Here is a 17,547-nt window from a genome sequence, read left to right on the forward strand (position 1 = left end):
TGACCTCTGTGATCGGGGCACAAGCAAAGCCAGAGCTATGGACAGCTGTTAATGTCACAACCAAGGACCACTGTGGCGTATGTGATGGGGAGCCGAGAGGACCGGAAGCTGCTTGGCCACATTTTGGAGGGAGAAATGCAGCTGTCATTAGTTTACCAAATAGGAATTTAAATCTTTAATGTCATTCATAATTTCACCTTATCTAACGTGTTCCCTGTCTCCCTAAATAAACTGTAATTGGTAGGTTGGGTGTTTGATTTTGAAAATGGTTAGATTGAAGAATCTTCATATAGATTAAACAGCAATCAAACAAAATTCTGTTTATTGACACCTTTTCAAGGTGCAGGTGATGATCTGATTATATGTGGCAAAACAGCCCAGATGTTAAAGAGTGTAGTCATTTAAAGTAAGATCTGACCTTAACTTTTATATTTATATGTCTTAAAGATCATGAATTTGCAGCCAGGATCCTTCAGACTTGTAAAACTGTCCTGTGTTTGAAATTACAATCAGTTCATTTTCTCTCAAACCCTACTGAGTTTAGCATTAAATGCAAATCAGCTGATAGCTTGGTTCTGAAATGCAAAATGCCTGTGTGTTTACTGTGACGCTCTTACTGATCCTTTTTTTCCTTGCAGTGGTGGTCAAAATATCACCATCATGGGCAGAAATTTTGATGTCATTGACAACTTAATCATTTCTCATGAGTTAAAAGGGAACATAAACGTAAGTCTGATTCTCAGGGATGATGTGTTTATCGCACGAAACCATTTTGGGGGCTGTTTTTTATTTCTCTGATATTATAATCATTTACCTGTTGCATGATAGATGAGCAAGACCTTACACTTGTACTTGAATCCTGCAAGCTGTGGCACAGAGGAAAGAGAACTGAACTTGGCATGACAAGAGAGGCCGTCTTTTCCTGCTGTGGCTTGTGGCTGGTCTCTGATCCGCCTGTGCCTAGGAGTCTGTGTGAGATCGTTTTCTGCAGGGCTGGGGTGTGAGGTCAAGAAGGTGGCATTGCTGTGCCGAGCGGGGTGTGTGTGTGTGTGTGTGTGTGTGTGGTTCCCAGCCCCCAGGTTAGGTGACTTGTTCAAGGCCCAGAAATCTTGCCACAGACCTTGCCTTCTCCTGCCATTGCCCCGTGGACCCCATCTGCTGGGCCTCCTCTGTCTTTGGTCTCCCCACAGTGGAAACCGTGTTAGGCTCTGGCTCCCACCTGCAGCTCCCTGCTCTCATCAGAGACTCATGATGTGCTTGGGAGCCTCCAATGGAAGCTGCTGATGCCAGGAGTCAGAGGCGGGAAGAGGGACTTCAGTTACAGGTTGGGGCCCCCGAGTGCACTTCTAAAGCCTTCCTGTATGTCTTCCTCATTCTTTCTTCCCCTTTCCTTGATGAGCGCTGTGAGAGGAGCAGCCCTGCCTGACCACTTCCCGCCAGGCCGGAAGATCTCAGCGTGGCCACAGACCTGTCCCTGTCTGGGACCAGTGTGGGTTTGGGCCTGGGTAACCAGATGCTTGCCAATGAATGTGTCAGCCTCACAGCTTCGTCCTGCACGCGCTAGCCTCCTGACGCCCTTTCGGAGCCGGTGCCCAGCCTCGTGCAGTGCCGTATTCCCATGCTGCACACTTGGATGACTATGCAATGACCCTGTGTTCAGAGGCATTGTCAGTGGCCTTGCTGTCCTTCTCAGATGCTACTCCCGGGTCAAGTAGAATTTATGGAGCACCCACTGTGAACAAAATAGTTTGCCGGAGGCCAGCATTGTGGCATAGCAGGTAAAGCCACTGCCTGCAATGCTGGCATCCTATATAGGCACCAGTTTGTGTCCTGGCTGCTCCACTTCCGATCCAGCTCTCTGCTAATGGCCTGGGAAAAGCAGCAGAAGTTCACCTAAGTCCTTGGGCCCCTGCGCCCATCCTGGCTTCGGCTTGGCCCAGTGCTGGCCATTATGGTCACCTGGGGAGTGAACCGGTGGATGGGAGATCTCTCTCTGTAACTCTGATTTTCAAAAGAAATAATAAATGTCAGTGTTGGCCTCCTGTGCCAGGTGGGCTTCAGAGGCAGGCCGGCCCCCCCCCGCTGAGCTCCTCCCTGGACAGATCTGGAGTGGTGGGCAGTGCTGAGGCTTGTCTGCGTGGGGAGATCGTTCAAGGAAAAGCGGGGCAACATGGCTGGAGTGAGAGCACCAAGGAAGGAGAAAAGAACGCTTAGGCTGGGACCGGGCAGAAGAAAGAGAACAGGGTGGCCGCGAGAGGTGGCTGCTTGGAAAACCCACAAAGAGCGTTTTGGGTGGTAGGAGTTGGTCACTGGTGTGAAGGTGTAGTGCCTTGCGGAGAACGGGACTGGGGGTTGCTGAGCCGTGATCTTTCTAGAAGACGTCCTTGTGAAGGCCAGCCTGCAGGCGCGGTGGCCGTGGAGGACCGCTGTGGTTTCCACCCTGGTGGCAGCCACAGCGTGGGAGGCGCCAGGGTGGCAAGCAGGTCCTGCTTGTCCCAGCCTCTGCCCCCCGCGGCCTCTCATCTCCCTGCCCCTCCTCTAGGCAGCGACCTCAGGAAGAAAAGGGCAGTTGCTCTTCAGGCATTTGCCCACCTCCTCTCCCCGGGCCCCGGGCCCCTGCAAATGCTGGTGTATTTGTGGGTTGTTAAAATACACCCGTAGGTGAGGCTATACCTTCTGCATCATTCCCCATCTCCGCGGTCTCCTCTTGGGGGACTCCTTGTCCCTTTTACTTTTGCTTTCTCCTGTTTGCTGTTAATGCCTGAACAGCCTTTCCTCTTTGTGGTCAGTGACTTCTGCCCAAGCCCGCAGGAGGTTCCCCAACAGAGGCAGGTCAGGGGCTGGCTCTTCCCTTCCCATAGCTCCCCAGGTCTCCACCATGCTGGCTCCAGGGACGCAGAAGTCCTTTGAGCCAGTGTCTTCCTTCTTCACTACCTGCCTTGTTCCTGCATAGCTTCTTCTATGGGAGAACTTGCTGATGGTTTCCATCGTCAATAGCAGCAGCAATACGAACAGCGTGTGTGGAGGGTTACCGTGTGCTATTCTGACACTTCCGCATGCGTCATCGCGTGCAGTGTAACCCCCACTTCATGGGGTGAGCCCCTCTCTCATTTCCTGTAAGTTCCTGTTAGGCCCCTGAGTGGTTAGCGTCACTATTCCCATTTTCTAGAAGTCGGGCTGCACCGGTCTCGTGGCTCTTTAAGAGACAAGAGCCAAGGCACTTCGGCAAGGTTTTTCAATGCTTTTTGCTTCTCTCCCAGGTCTCTGAGTACTGCGTGACGACTCACTGCAGGTTTTTAGCCCCCAATTTAAAGAGCGCAAAAGCGCGCACGAATGTCACGGTGAAGCTGAGAGTGCAAGACACTTACCTGGACTGTGGGACCTTGCAGTACCTCGAGGACCCCCGATTTACAGGGTACCGAGTGGATTCGGAGGTGGACACAGAATTGGCAGTAAAAATTCAAGTACGTTTCTTCTGTGGGCTGGCGGGGGATGGGGGTGGTCCCGGGCCCCCTGGACAGGCAAGGTGGGCTCACACTTGGGCCCTGATGTCTTCTTCTTCTTCGGTTTCTTCTTCTTCTTCTTCACAGAAAGAAAATGACAACTTCAACATTTCTAAGCGAGACATTGAGATTACCCTCTTCCACGGGGAAAACGGGCAGTTGAATTGCAGTTTTGAAAACATTACGAGAAACCAGGATCTCACCACCATTCTTTGCAAAGTCAAAGACATCACTGCGGCGAACAGCATCGCCACCTCGTCCAGGAAAGTTCGCGTAAGTCACGGGCAGTACCCCTTGCTCGCTTCTGCGCCGGGTTTTGGATAACTCCTTGGCTAACCCCGAGGCAGGGTGCGATCTTCCCTGGATGTTTACATCCTCACTTTAAATAGAAGAAGGACAGAGCTGGTGCTGCACGCCCAAGCACAGCGAGCGCCTCCAAACGAACGAGCTGGCAGAATCCACCCGGGCGTCTCTCTCCGTGTCACAGCATTGAACACACCATTGTCTGCGATACCAATGAGCCTTGATAGCTTTTGTTCTCGCCATAGATTGAGCCCGTAGCATCTGCAGCTCAGTCTGCAGACCCGTCGATGAATGAACTGTCTTTCTGTTCCCAAACGTGGAGGTGACAGGTCTTAGTCAAAGCCCAAAACAGGAGCTCGTGTGCACACTCAGGGCAGCTTTAGGGTCTGACACCGACCAGATAATCCCAGGGTCATGGGCTGCTTCTCCCTCCCCCTCGCCCCCTGAAGTCCTGCTTTCTGGGATGAATCTTTTCCCAGACACATTAGAAGGACCCATCACTGGGAAATTTATGTCCCACAATAAAGCTGGGAGACCAGGGAGAAGGGAAACTGATCAGAACGCACCTTCTCGTGTTCATGCCCTGCGGGGCTCCACACAGTGTCCATAAAAAATGCTTTATGATCTGGAGTCTTAAATAATTGGGTCAAGGACAAGGCCGAAGGAGATCAGACTAGAAGTCACAGCAAACATGTGTTCCTGTCCCGGCTGTGGCAGGGGACAGCTGTGTGACCGTGGGAAGACTGTGGGCTTCCTGAAGCTTCCCTGGGCCACATGTGCAGTGTAGGGACACTGGCGGAGAGAAACGCCACGGTAGCAGGCGGCGGGCTCCGCTTCCATGGCAGCGGCAAAGGGCTAGGTCTTGCATTCTTCATTGACTCTCTGGCTCCTGAGGGTCTGCGCTGTGGCGGCAGTACAGCAGGAAGCAGCGGAGCCACAAGCCCCGCCAGGAAGTTGCTTACCTAAAGAGACTCCTGGTAAAGAAAGGAAGAGAAAAAGTGTGGTAGGAGGTGGTGATGGTTGCAGAGATAAATGGAGCAACATGGCGCCCAGGGCCACCTGTTTGATCACGGTGGCCAGAGAACGCCTACGGAGGGCCTCCAGGGAGGGAGAAAGTGGAGCGCTGGCCAGGGTAGAAGGTCTAGACAAAGGTCACGAAGCAGCAGCCTGCCTGATGTGTCCGCGGTGCCATGGGCAGCCATGGTTCCCAGGAGGGAACTGTGCCTTTGTGTGTACGTGTCCATCAGTGGCAGAAGAAGGTTGGATGCACAGGTCTACCCCTTCCAAGTTTCAGGGAACTTTTCTAACGACAAAGAAAGCAAGCTAAGGGGCCAGCGCTGTGGTGTAGTAGGCTTAAGCCTCCACCTGCAGCGCCAGCATCCCATATGGGCACCTGTTTGAGTTCCAACTGCTACACTTCCTATCCAGCTCTCTGCTGTGGCCTGGGAAGGCAGTAGAAGATGGCCCAAGTCCTTGGATCGCTGCACCCACATGGGAGACCCAGAAGGAGCTCCTGGCTCCTGGCTTTGCTCTGGCTATTGGGGCCATTTGAGGAGTGAACCAGCAGATGGAAGATTCTCTCTCTCCCTCTCTCTGTCAGTAACTCTACCTCTCAAATAAATAGATAAAATCTCAAAGAAAAGCAAGCAAGCAAGCAAGCAAGCATGCTAAGCCTGAAAAAGTCCCTCAGGGGTCATTGGGTCAGCACGACCCACATGGCTTTTACCACAGGGTGTGTTATTCAAAATAAGCCTACCCTAACTGTGCAAGGAGAGGAGGAGGCAAGAGTTGGGTTGCTCCCTGGGAAGCAAGGGTGGGGGTTCTGCTCACCCTCGGGCTGCCTCCTCCCGATTGGTCCTAGGCCCTTGGGCTGTTCCTTTCTGTCCCCGGAGGGGACTGGAGCTCAGCCATCTCCCCGGGCTCCGGCTCGGGTGGAACGCATCGTGGGGGCCCCGGCTCCGTGGGGTCTGGTGATGCTGTCTGTCCTTGCAGGTCAAGCTGGGGAACCTGGAGCTGTTTGTGGAGCAGGAGTCGGTCCCCTCCACGTGGTATTTTCTGATCGTGCTCCCCGTCTTGCTGGTGATCGTCATTTTTGGTAAGTGCCCTGTGTAGTTTGGCCAAAAGAATCCTCCCCAGCGGCCTCTCTCAGGCTCTCTGCTGCCGTTGAGTGTGAACGGGGGAGAACTCAGATCAGAACTCTGGGGAAGGCTGAGCGCTTTCTGCACATTTTTAAGGAGGCCTCGTGAATACAAGAGTGCATTTCAAAGATGGGGTCCTGGGGTGTGAGGACCAGACTCCACTTGGCCTGGGCCACGGCCGCAGATGCCCGCTTGGGTCATTCTCTTAGAATTCCTCTGGGGTTCCAGACTCCCAGGGCTGGGTCCCCTCCTCCCACCTTCTCCCCTCAGCAGGCGCTGCCTCCCACTTCCACCTCAGCCCTGCCTTCCCCGGCAGAACCAGATGTTAGACGTGAAATCGGGGTCACCTGTTGACACGTTCCCAGGCTCCCCAGCGTGCCGAAATCCCCTGCTGATCCCCCTTGACCCATGTGGTCCACTGTTGGGTTTTATTTGGCCACAGGACGTTTCTTCAAGTCTGAGAGAAGCTGACAACATTTGAAAATTAGATGATTTATATTAAAAAAAAAAAATCTCTCGACAGTTTGCAAGATTGGGATCCATGAATCTCAGTTTTTCCACAGCGTCAGTTTACTGGAGCCGAGAGGCAGCTGCCCTCCCAGACAAGCCGTGTGCTCCTTGGGTGTTCACCACAGTCTCCACCGCTCCCTATTAGCTTCTTCCAGACTACTTGATCCATCTGAGTGTCTGGTTCCTGTGGCCATTTGGTTTGCAACCTCTGGTTCTGAGCTGCCTTTCATTTCTGTTTCCCCCCATCCTTCGTTGAAAAAAGAATTCCCTCCACCAGCAAAGCTGGCCCTTCGTGTCCTTTGATTGGACGCAGCCATTCGTGCTGTAACGTTTTAGGCGAATGGAGGCAGATGCTACTGTTTTCTTCCATAGCCTCCTCCTCTCATTCGTTCACTCCTTCCTGCATTCATCCGTCTCTTGTTTACTAAGCATCTGTTATGCTGCTGCTACAGCTGTGCCAATCTCTGGATCTAGAGATGAGTTAAGGCCCGGCCCTTCCCCTCGCGTTGTTCACAGTCCAGTGAGGGAAAGATTTATGTGTGTAATTAACTGGCTTAATGTGATGAATTCGCTCTGCCGGCACCCCGTTTTGCCCTGCGGATGATCACTTCAGATTTTTTTTTATAATGCCCTCCCCCGAGTTGCCCACCCCTGTTGTATATTTGCAATCCAGAATCAGGCTTGGCAATTCCATCTACTCCTGGCTGCTGTCGGCTCTGAGAAAGGAGGCTACCCACACAGGCTAGACCCGCGGGGCTCTTAACGACCTGTGCCAGCCTGGCCAGGAGCCGCGTCTACTTAGGGGCGTCCCGGGAAGCTGCCCGCTTCTCCCTGCCCATCCGGGGCTCTCTGTGCCTCTCCCTCCACTTTGCGGGGATTGCTGCTGCCCTTGAAGGTGGCTTGGGCTTGGCTTTGACACAGGGCTCTTGACTGCACTTGGATCTGCAGAGCCCTTTGCCCTCCTGGTCCCCTCCCTGCGGTGACTCCAGGCAGGAGTGTGCAACCCGCACCTGCAGTCGGTCCCAGCTGGCCCGGGGCCTGCCACCTCCGAGATGTCCCCCAGAGACGTCTGCTGTGGAAAAACTCCCTGCATTATGGCCGCAACCTCCCAGCTTCCTTGGCGTGTGTGAACCAGGGTTGCCCAAAGGGCAGCCTGAGCAACCATGGTGCCAGGTGACACCCCTGAAAAGGGGGGTCCCACGGGCAAGGAAGTTTGGGAACCACTGACATCCTACACTTTCCGGGAAGTGCACAGAGCGTGCTGTGTGAACGGGTCCAGTGAAGGACCATAATTGACTTTGTTTCTCCCCACATCATTTACGTGTAAGGTAGCAGAGTGCTTGTGTCATGTAATCGCTGTTAGAAGAGGGGCAACTCAAGGAGTAATGGTCCTTGGTTGTCAAGTACTTACTTTTCTTCAAGTGTGAGTTCTCTCTGTTTTCTGTAACTTACTTACTGTCCGTCTGCCAGCATCCCGATGAGGCGGGCACTCGGACAGATAAAGCAGCCGCGCACAGAGATGCGAAGAACTTCCCGGGGGGTCACCCAGCTCGCACATGACAGAGCAGGGACCTGAGCCCAAGCACCAGCTCCCTTCCGTGTACTGCCTTGCCAGCACAATGAGAAGCGAAGTCAGGTGGCAGGAGCAGCCCGATCTTGGCAGCTCCCAGCTCATGGCGCCCCGTTAGCGCGAGGCGAGCTGGGCTTGCGCGAGTGCAGCCCGCTGTGTGGACCTGAGGTTTCTTTCTGCATCTGCAGCACAGCCTTATTTCTCCAGGGATGTTTAGAAACATCAGAAAAAGAATGGAACAATATGAGTGGCCTGTGGCTGCGGGGCAACTGGGCTGATTTCATTACTTTTCAGCCAACTGGGATCTTTGGTTACAAGTGAAGGTTATTTGATTTAGTTTTCCCTTTTAAGATGAGTGGATTTTTTTTTTAATGTTGTATTTTAGCATCTTCCTCTTAGAGTGGCCTCTTCATGGGAAATTTTCTTTTTATAAAATGCAGCTCTTAAACACAGTTTTCCAGTTTCCCCATCGACCCCGCTCTCAAACACGCTCCTCCCTCTTTCTCTTATTGATTGAGCCAGCGGTAAAGCTTGGTCTGCACTGTTGTTTGTCTTTCTGAGTCCACGTGTCCCTCTGACCAGAGCGTCTCTCTCTCTCCCCAGCGGCCGTGGGGGTGACCCGGCACAAATCCCAGGAGCTGAGTCGCAAGCAGAGCCAACAGCTGGAGCTACTGGAGAGCGAGCTCCGCAAAGAGATCCGTGATGGTAAGCGCCCAAATTTTATTTGTACAAAACAAGCCTTTCTTTATTTTTATATTTTTGCCTGTAAGTGAAAAAAACCCGGCCAGGGTAACGAGAAGTGTTGGTAGAACAGAAGACAACTGAACAGCAGGGCCCGGGCCTGCCTTTTTGTTTCCTTTCAGCTCTTCTCTGCAGCCAACCAAGTAATTATCCATTGTTTCTTCTTTAATGCAAACCAAGGTCATACTCCCTGTTAGACAAAACAGCAGAAGATCTTCTCCATTGTTTGTTGAATTAAAATATTGCTCTTGGGATTCTGTTTTGCAGGCTTTGCTGAGCTGCAGATGGATAAATTGGACGTGGTTGATAGTTTTGGAACTGTTCCCTTCCTTGACTACAAACATTTTGCTCTGAGGACTTTCTTCCCCGAGGTAAAAGAGCATTGATCATACTCCTGAGGTTGACTCTGGAATAATAATGAAGGTGCTTGTTGCTCTCCGAGAATGGGTGCTTGCTTCCAAGGCAGCTGGGGCTCAGATGCCTGGTGCAGAATTCACTGGCTGAAGTTGGAGCAGAGCAGGCAGGAGGAGAATTGCTAATTGCATGGGGTAGGGTAGCAGACAGCGATGGGTCGCCAGCGATTAGTCCTTGTCCAGTAGCAAAACCCTAGGGGGCACAGAACTTCAGAGGGATGAATTTTTGCCTTATTTTCTTACCAGTGTGGAACTGAATTTGTAGCTGGGAAGTGAGCTAATTTATTTAAAGATCAATAAATTGCCGGCTGGCCAATTTGTTGTGTTTATCTGCATGACTTCCATCGCAGCTACCAGATCACTCACTATTACTTCTCACTTGGAAACAAGAAGTACTCCCGGCCGAGAGGGAGGGAAGTGCACCTGTGTGCAATTGGAGTTGATTTTTAACGGGCATGTGTAGCCATGGAGGGTCTCTCTGGTTCTCTTTGGCAGTTTTTTCTTAGCTGACCAGTTGGTATCATTCTCACTGAGTGGAACGAGCTGCACGAAATGATTCATTTGTCCCAGAACTCCTTAGAGTCCTTGGAGTTTTGGTCTCACCCATGTTCTGACACCTCCATTTTCTCACCTGATCGCTCAGCCTTCTTCATGTACCCTCCCGAGTCTTTGGTGAGGTCATCTTCCGTCTCATCACCCCCACATCCCGGCACCCCAACTCCACCATGTTGCCCTCCCTCACTTTTTTATTTTTTATTTTTATTTTTTGGTCTGGAACTGATGGCCACCGAGAGACCCAACCTCTGGAACACATCAACACCAGTTCTCCTATTTCAGTCTAGACTGCCCAGCAAAGCCGGAAGTCTCTCCAGGCCAAAGGAGAGCTTGCCTCACCTTAGCAAAAGCTTCCCTGCTACACTGGCCGGAGTTCAGAAACCCAGACACACGCAGTGAGCGACTTCCAGCTCCTAAAATTCTCCAGGCGGACACCATGGTGTGCGCTGCTGTGTCTGGAGGCTGGGCCGCCGCCGCAAAACACCTGCCATCTTTTTTTTCATCCAAGCTTTAGCACTGTAAATCGAGAAGGCTATAAATAAGATGTCAACTTCTTGTCCTTGTGTTGTGTTCTTGTTGTTGTTGTTTCTCTTAACATCCTCCAAGAGGGGCTGGCACCAGGACTTGCCACGTGCCCCTCGTCTGGCCCCACGGCAGACAGAACTGCCCCTGGGAAGGGGGGGGTGGGGGAGGTCCAGGTCGCTGAATCAGGCTTGCTGCGCAGGGCCTCCACGAAGCTTGCATTACAAGTCCAGTTTCCCAGCTCTCTGAGGTCCCCATTAAGAATTTAATAGCAATAAAATCCTGGAGATTTCCACCATTGCCATGAGTACCGTGTGGGCTTTTTCAATTAATGACCGCCCTTGAGTGCTGAAGAGAGCAACCTGTGGCCTGAACGAGAAATTCTCCTATCTCCTCAGTCCTCTCATCAAGAGCAAGACAGAGTGAGGAATGTCAAGATGACTGCAGGAAGTTGCGTATTAAAAACTCCCAGGCACAAGGCTCTGTTATTTTAGGAGAGATGGTTGCAAGGAGCCAAACTGATTTAACTCTGGGTTATGTATCAGCTTGAAAGGCAACTGGGAAAGCTATACAAATTGAAGTCAGAAGGAGTCGTTCAAGCAGAGGATGCAGGAGACACAAGCCTGCCCAGAAACCCCAGTCCGTACAGAGATGCCATCAGGGACACGCGGATGTGAGAGGGCCCCGCGAAGCGCACTGCAGGCTGCAGCTCAGTCCTCCCAGTGCGCAGACCAGTCACTGGCTGACCCGGAGCCCAGGTGAAGGGGAGGCTCTGACACCTCCCAGAGAGCAAGAGGCAACACCCAGAGGAAAGCCAGCCAGGGGATGGCCAGCCCCCTGCTTCTCTGCCCTGCCTGTTGATTGGGCTTTTAAAACCTTGCTTTTCATTATGTTGATTCTTCTCTGTTTTGCCAAAAATGGGATAGAAAGAGGATCTGACCTCCTGGAAGAGGGAAATTTGAAGAAAAAGGGGGAAAGAGCCTTAGAACACAGAAGTAGGAGGGTTTTTCCCTAGTTAAGGTGGATAATCAGCCTCATTTACATGAAGTTGAAAATATTGGGAACTAGAAAATGCAAAGTCAGATATTTTTCTGTTGTTTTAGTTAATTAATTTGAAAAGCAGAGAGAGAAAGAGAGAGCAAGAGCGAGAGCGCTCTCCCATCTGCTGGCTTAGTTCACAAATGCCCACAATGGCCAGGGCTAGGTCTGGCCAAAGCCCACAGCCTGGAACTCAGTTTGGGTCTCCCATGTGTGTGGCAGAGGTCCAAGTACTTGAGCCATCCCCTGCTACTTCCCAAGGTGCGCACCAGCAGGAAGCTGGGTCAGAAGCAGAGCCGGGATTCCAACCCAGGCCGTCCTGTGTGGGATGCAGGCACGGAAGCCGCAGCTTAGCAGCTGCGCCCAACACCTGCTCTGATCTTTTGCTTTTCCCAGGGCAGACTAGGACCAAAATAGTGTGAGGTCTTTGGTTTGGGCTAACAAATTGGAAATTAAGAAGCAAAATTCTCTGTAGAAGAAATTTGCTAAGATATAAAATTAGTCCCCCATTTCCACTACTACCCCCAATGTTAGGAAAACCTGGATTTTTGAGTTTATATTTTTATTCTGTTGACTCATTTAAAGTATGACTCAACATGCTTTCAAAATGTAATCATTAATTCCTATAAGATTTATGATACATTTTTAAAACCCGCAAATTTAAAAGTTTATATTCAGGGGGCCGACGCTGTGGCATAGTGACCTAAGCCTCTACCTGTGGTACCTGCGTCCCATATGAGCACAAGTTCGTGTCCCAGCTGCTCCTCTTCTGATCCAGCTCTCTGCTATGGCCTGGGAAAGCAGTGGAAGATGGGAAGATGGTTCAAGTCCTTGGGCTGCTGCACCAGCGTGGGAGACCCGGAAGAAGCTCCTGGCTCCTGGCTTCAGATAGGCTCAGCTCCAGCTGTTGCAGCCACTTGGGGAGTGAACCAGCAGATGGAGGGTCTCTCTTTCTGTGTCTCTCCTTGTGTCTGTAACTCTACCTTTCAAATAAATAAATAAATAATTTTAAAACAAAGTTGATAGTCAGGAGCAACAAAATAGAGTAGTACATAAAAGATTTTTTAGAAACCAGTGGGGTAGGAGCCAGACTTGTGGCACAGCAGGTTAAGCCGCTGCCTGCAATGCCAGCATCCCCTATGGGTGCCGGTTTGAGACCTGGCAGCTCCACTTCTGATCCAGCTCCCTACTAATGTGCCCAGGAAAGCAGTAGAAAAGGTCCCGAGTGCTTGGGCTCCTGCCATTCATGTGGAAGACCCAGATGGAATTCTAGGCTCCTGGCTTTGGCCTGTACTATCCCTGGCCTTGTAGGCATTTGGGAAGTGAATTAGCAGATGGAAGATGTCTTTCTCCCTCCCTCCCACCTTTCCTCTCTCTCTCTCTCTCTTTCCCTCTCCATGTGTGACTCTGCCTTTCAAATAAATAAATAAATAAAATCTTTTTTAAAAAGAAAAAGACATCAGTAGGGCAACAGCATTATGGTGTAGTTTGCTATAAATCAGGGGATAAATACAACAATAGTAGTTCACAGAGGTGTGTTTTAAGATTTATTTATTTGAAAGGAAGAGTTAGAAAGAGAGAGAGATCGATCTTCTACCCACTGATTCACTCCCTGAAATGGCCAATGGCCAGGAGCTTCTTCCGGGTCTCCCATCTGGGTGCAGGGGCCCAAGCACTTGGGCCATCTTCCTCTACTTTCCCAGGCACATTAGCAGGAAGCTGCATCGGAAGTGGAGCAAAGCAGCCAGGATTTGAACTCATTGGGATGCCAGAGTTGGCAGCTTAACCCACTGCATTCCAACATTGGCTCCTCTTGTCCTATTTCACATGTGCAGATGGCCAGGCACAGAGATGTTGTCCGTCAGGTAACGAGAATGTCACAAAACCAGGACTGGAACCCCGCAAATGTGGCTCCAGATTCCATGCCTTTCACCCCCCCACCCCCACCCCATGCCCTCTGGAATCATGAAATGCATGGAGACGGCAGATGCTACTAAGCTGACACAGGGCAAAATCTGTCAACAGGAGTCAGTGTTTCGCCGTAGGGGGAAATGCTTGGGGAGTGGTCTGATATTTGCAGAATCTTCTCCAAGGACCACCTCCTTTTTAAAAGAGTGAGATGATACCTTCATCTACCAACAGTGAACTTTTGGGCCAGATGACTGCTGTCCTCAGAGGCCTCCAGAATTCACTGGTGGCTCCTGAGAGCTGAATCATTGTTGATTGTAAGTCAGGGGAGGTGCAGAAAGCATTAGCCCAGGGGTTCTTCAGATGGGCAAAGAGCATCTCTGCTTTATGCAAATGGACTTGCAGATTGTATCCCTGCTTCCTTCGGCTATTGAGTAATGAACCTGTCTCCTTCCTCACAGTCAGGCGGCTTCACCCACATCTTCACCGAAGATATGCATGTAAGTCTCTACGTTTCATTCTAGCCCAGTGTGGTCGTCGTCATTGTCATCCCCATCGGTTCGACTTTGAGTTTGTATTGTGGGTTTTTTGGGATCCCTGACCTCAGTACTAAATAATTCATTGTCTTGGAGAAGCCATTGTGTATCTACTCTGTGACTTTCAACTTAGATCATATCACTCTCTATTGAATTAGTCTTTCCTTTTCCCCTCCAGAACAGAGACGCCAATGACAAGAGTGAAAGCCTCACAGCTCTGGACGCTCTCATCTGTAATAAGAGTTTCCTTGTTACGGTCATCCACACCCTTGAAAAGCAGAAGAACTTCTCAGTCAAGGACAGGTATTACTGCTTTCTTTTCTAAATTGAAAAAGCCTTCTGTGGAGCTAAGGAGGTCCCAGCCCCTTCTTTTATTTCCAAACCACCTCTCGACCTTGACAAACACCCTCCCTGAGGCATGCTGGTTGGCTGCTTTTGCAGCGTGACAGCTCCAGTTCACACGGCACCCGCCCACCCCATCCCCACCAATCCTAATTTGAAGACCACGCTGCTTCCCCCGAACAAACCCTGAAAAACCCCGACAGCAGCAAAAACCATATATTTTTCATCAAAAAAGCAGAAGTGTTATTTTTAATTTTAAAAATACCCCGAAAATTCAAGACTCACTTCTGGTCTCTCCCCTAGTGTAAGAGCTGAAAACACAGAAAACCTCCCGATGGTAACAGTGACTGTGGTTTTATGACTTGAGAACAGAAGTGGTCAGAATCTAAACATCAAAAAAAAAAAAAAAAAAAAATCACGCAAGACGACAGCCTCCCTTGCCCAGTGCGCGCCCAATGAAACGGCTCCCTCGTCCAGCCAGGCTCACCAGGGCTGATGGTTTAATCTGGGCTCTGTGTTTAAACAGGTGCCTGTTTGCCTCCTTCTTAACCATCGCACTGCAAACCAAGCTGGTCTACCTGACCAGCATCCTGGAGGTGCTGACCCGGGATCTGATGGAGCAGTCCAGTAACTTGCAGCCCAAACTCATGCTCAGGCGCACAGAGTCCGTGGTCGAAAAACTGCTCACCAACTGGATGTCCGTCTGCCTGTCCGGCTTCCTCCGGGTAAGTGTCAGGTCCCTCGGCAGTGTCACTGGTAAGACAATAGGCGGTTATTTTTAGCAGACGCCGATGTCTTTGCCGGCTCCGTCCCGAGTGCTCCGTGGTGTCAGCATTTGACTGTGTTTAGTCTTGGTCCTTCCCGGCGTAGTAAAAATGGGCTTGGCGCTCACTGGCCTTTGCGAAGGTCACTCATTTACAGTTTCCTCGGAGGAGACTTGGCAAGGGAGCCCACCGTCTGAGACCTTTAACATCCTGAACAGCCAGAGCCCAGGCATTTAAGAAAACGTAAAGGGAGGAGAACAAAGTGCTTCCAGGTCCTCAGAGCATTTTTTTTTGGTAAAGACTTATTTTTTTTATTTGAAAGAGTTACAGAGAGAGGTGGAGACAGAGAGAGAGAGGCCTTCTATCCGCTGGTTTACTCCCCAAATAGCCGCCATGGCCAGAGCTGAGCTGATCTGAAGACAGGAGCCAGAATCTTCTTCCGGGTCTCCCGCATGAGTGCAGGGGCCCAAGGACTTGGGCCATCTTCTACTCCTTTCTCAGGCCATAGCAGAGAGCTGGATCAGAAGTGGAGCAGCCGGGACTCGAACCAGTGCCCATATGGGATGCCAGCGCTTCAGGTCAGGGCTTTAACCCACTGTACCACAGCGCCAGCCCCATCCTCAGAAGCCTTTTAGCATTTTAGGAGAGCCGTTTACCTCCCAGCATCCTGTATGATGATTACCAGCAATGTATCCCAGTCATTCCACACGCAAGCAAAGCCCCAGACACCTGCCAGGCCTGGCGATCACTTTGCTGGAGTGAGGGTAGAAGTGTGGCTGTCATCTCATGGAATCGAGAAGACATTCCAGAATGGCTGATGCGGTGGGCCCTGGAGCCCACCACTTGGTGCGCAGAGCTGCACTCCGCCACTCGCTTGGTTGTATTACCTGTGGAATTGGAAAAGGAAGGCTATTTTGGGAAGCACAGATGAGAAATTGTACGTAATTGCTTAGCCCTGAGTAAGCACTCCATAAATGCTAGCCATCATTCCTATAAAATATTCATAGGAAAATAGGGATGTTTGGTTGAACCCAATCTCCATGCAGTCCTCTGAGGGCCCTGGTACAGAACGTTCTTCTCCTTCTTGAATTTCACCAGCCATCCCATTCCAGCAAAACTGCATAATTGTGTATTTGTAGCTAGTTCCAAAATCTAATTAAACTTTGAATAAGACACACTGCTATGCCACAGGTTTTAACAGTGCTACTTAAGTTTAGATCCAAAAGCTGCACTTTAAATAGACTGTGCTTAGTTTAATGTTTAATGTAATCTTACAAGTAGATGCACAACCATTTTTTTTTTACAATTTTTTTTTTTTACCAACTCCTTCCTCTCTCAAAGCAATGCCCGTTTATTAAGATTAATGAAATCTGCCTTCTTTTCTGTTTACTCAGTATAAATCATCAGACACTTTGGGGAGGTGGTGTTATGTGGCTTTTTTGGGGATGAATTTTTTTTTTTTTTTTTTTTTTTTTTTGCTGGAGCCATAACCACTGCTAAGCAGAGGCAGCAGGACTTGGGCCTGCTCCGTGGTCTGGGTCATCCGAGACCCTCTCCTGCCCCTCCACAGTCCCAGGCAACTGGAAGCTGCTAATCCATGCTTTTTACAAGCTCCTAGCAATTCCGTGAGTCCTGTAGGTGAGAATGTGTAGGGTGGTGGAAGAAGCACTGGGCAAAGGGGTTTAGAGCTCTGTAGGCCCCTCAACCCCGGCCGGCTGTGTGTCCCTGGGCAAGGCCCTCTCCATCTGGCCACCGAACACCAGGTGTGGTTCTCGCTTCTCAATTCCTCTCCAGTCCTTTCTATCAGGAGCTTGTCATTCTGAACTGTGAGCTCTCAAGGGCTGCTTTTGGGCACTGGAAGGGGCGAGGCATTCAGACAAATCTGGGCTCCCAGCCCAAACAGCCCCCTTGAGCAAAGGATTCTGGGTCAAGATTTCTCAGTGCTGATTCAAGAGTGTCTCAAGGACTCCAGGGCGCTGAGGGGGCAGCTTGGCACCCCGGGGAGGAAGTGGCAGGGAGCCAGTCGGTGAGGTTTTCACTTTGCTGAGGGTCGATGCCCTCTGGTGCAGAGGCCTGACATCCCTGGCCCATGTGCCCCTGGGGCTGTGGGACACTGACCCCCTTTGTCCTCCTGCCCTGCCTCAGAGTGGGCTGCACAATGCCCAGGGAGCTGCCCCTTCCAAGACTCCAGGCTGAGTAGGTCCTTAATAACTGCCACGCACCAAGGTGCTGCCATGCTGTGGCCCGGCCAGACAGCACGCTAGGAGCGGGGCTCCCTTTCCCACTGAATCCCCTTCACAGTCCTGGGGGCAAGTGCCTCGCTGACCATTCTGCCCAGGGAGAATCGGGGCACACACAGCAGTGGGGACTCCCCCCAGCTCCCACGGCCAGTGTGGGACAGCGCCAGGGCCTAGCACCTCCTCCCCACTGCTCTGTGTGCTGGGAAGATGGGTGGAGCTGCCCTGTCGTGTTGTCCCCCGCATGCAGGACTCAGCTACACCCTGGTGACATACCTCAAGACCCTGTGATTATCTAAGCCGGCCAACATCAGACACCCCCCCACAGGCAGGGTTTAAGACCATACATGACCAGGCCTCCCCTTCATAGATGAGGCCTCTTGCGGGCCCCAGGCATGTGAATTTCTAGTGAGAGCTCCAAGGGGTTCCGGTGAGGATCAGGCAGGACCACACCCACAGGGGTGGAC

The 17,547-nt window shown here is 51.2% G+C and overlaps 1 protein-coding gene and 1 long non-coding RNA gene across 3 annotated transcripts in view; one reads left to right on the forward strand and one right to left on the reverse strand.

The window, feature by feature from the left end:
- The window catches only part of PLXNC1 (plexin C1), a 158,728-nt gene that overhangs the window by 98,563 nt on the left and 42,618 nt on the right, over positions 1 to 17,547 (forward strand). For both annotated transcript variants that reach the window (XM_008256886.5, XM_089308756.1), the window contains exons 12-20: positions 639 to 726; positions 3,261 to 3,464; positions 3,591 to 3,776; positions 5,799 to 5,901; positions 8,628 to 8,729; positions 9,033 to 9,136; positions 13,663 to 13,701; positions 13,916 to 14,040; positions 14,606 to 14,804. In XM_008256886.5, coding sequence (XP_008255108.5) covers positions 639 to 726; positions 3,261 to 3,464; positions 3,591 to 3,776; positions 5,799 to 5,901; positions 8,628 to 8,729; positions 9,033 to 9,136; positions 13,663 to 13,701; positions 13,916 to 14,040; positions 14,606 to 14,804 — 1,150 coding nt within the window. The remainder of the gene's footprint in view (positions 1 to 638; positions 727 to 3,260; positions 3,465 to 3,590; positions 3,777 to 5,798; positions 5,902 to 8,627; positions 8,730 to 9,032; positions 9,137 to 13,662; positions 13,702 to 13,915; positions 14,041 to 14,605; positions 14,805 to 17,547) is intronic.
- LOC138844410 (uncharacterized) lies at positions 11,839 to 14,813 on the reverse strand. The gene is made up of 2 exons (XR_011380200.1): positions 14,567 to 14,813; positions 11,839 to 12,276 (listed from the first exon to the last, which is right to left on the reverse strand). It is a non-coding gene; the product is annotated as an uncharacterized LOC138844410 (long non-coding RNA).

The sequence above is a fragment of the Oryctolagus cuniculus genome, chromosome 11 (assembly GCF_051225735.1).
Source record: "Oryctolagus cuniculus isolate XC-2025 breed Fujian yellow rabbit chromosome 11, ASM5122573v1, whole genome shotgun sequence".
In the NCBI taxonomy this organism is placed as follows: domain Eukaryota; kingdom Metazoa; phylum Chordata; class Mammalia; order Lagomorpha; family Leporidae; genus Oryctolagus; species Oryctolagus cuniculus.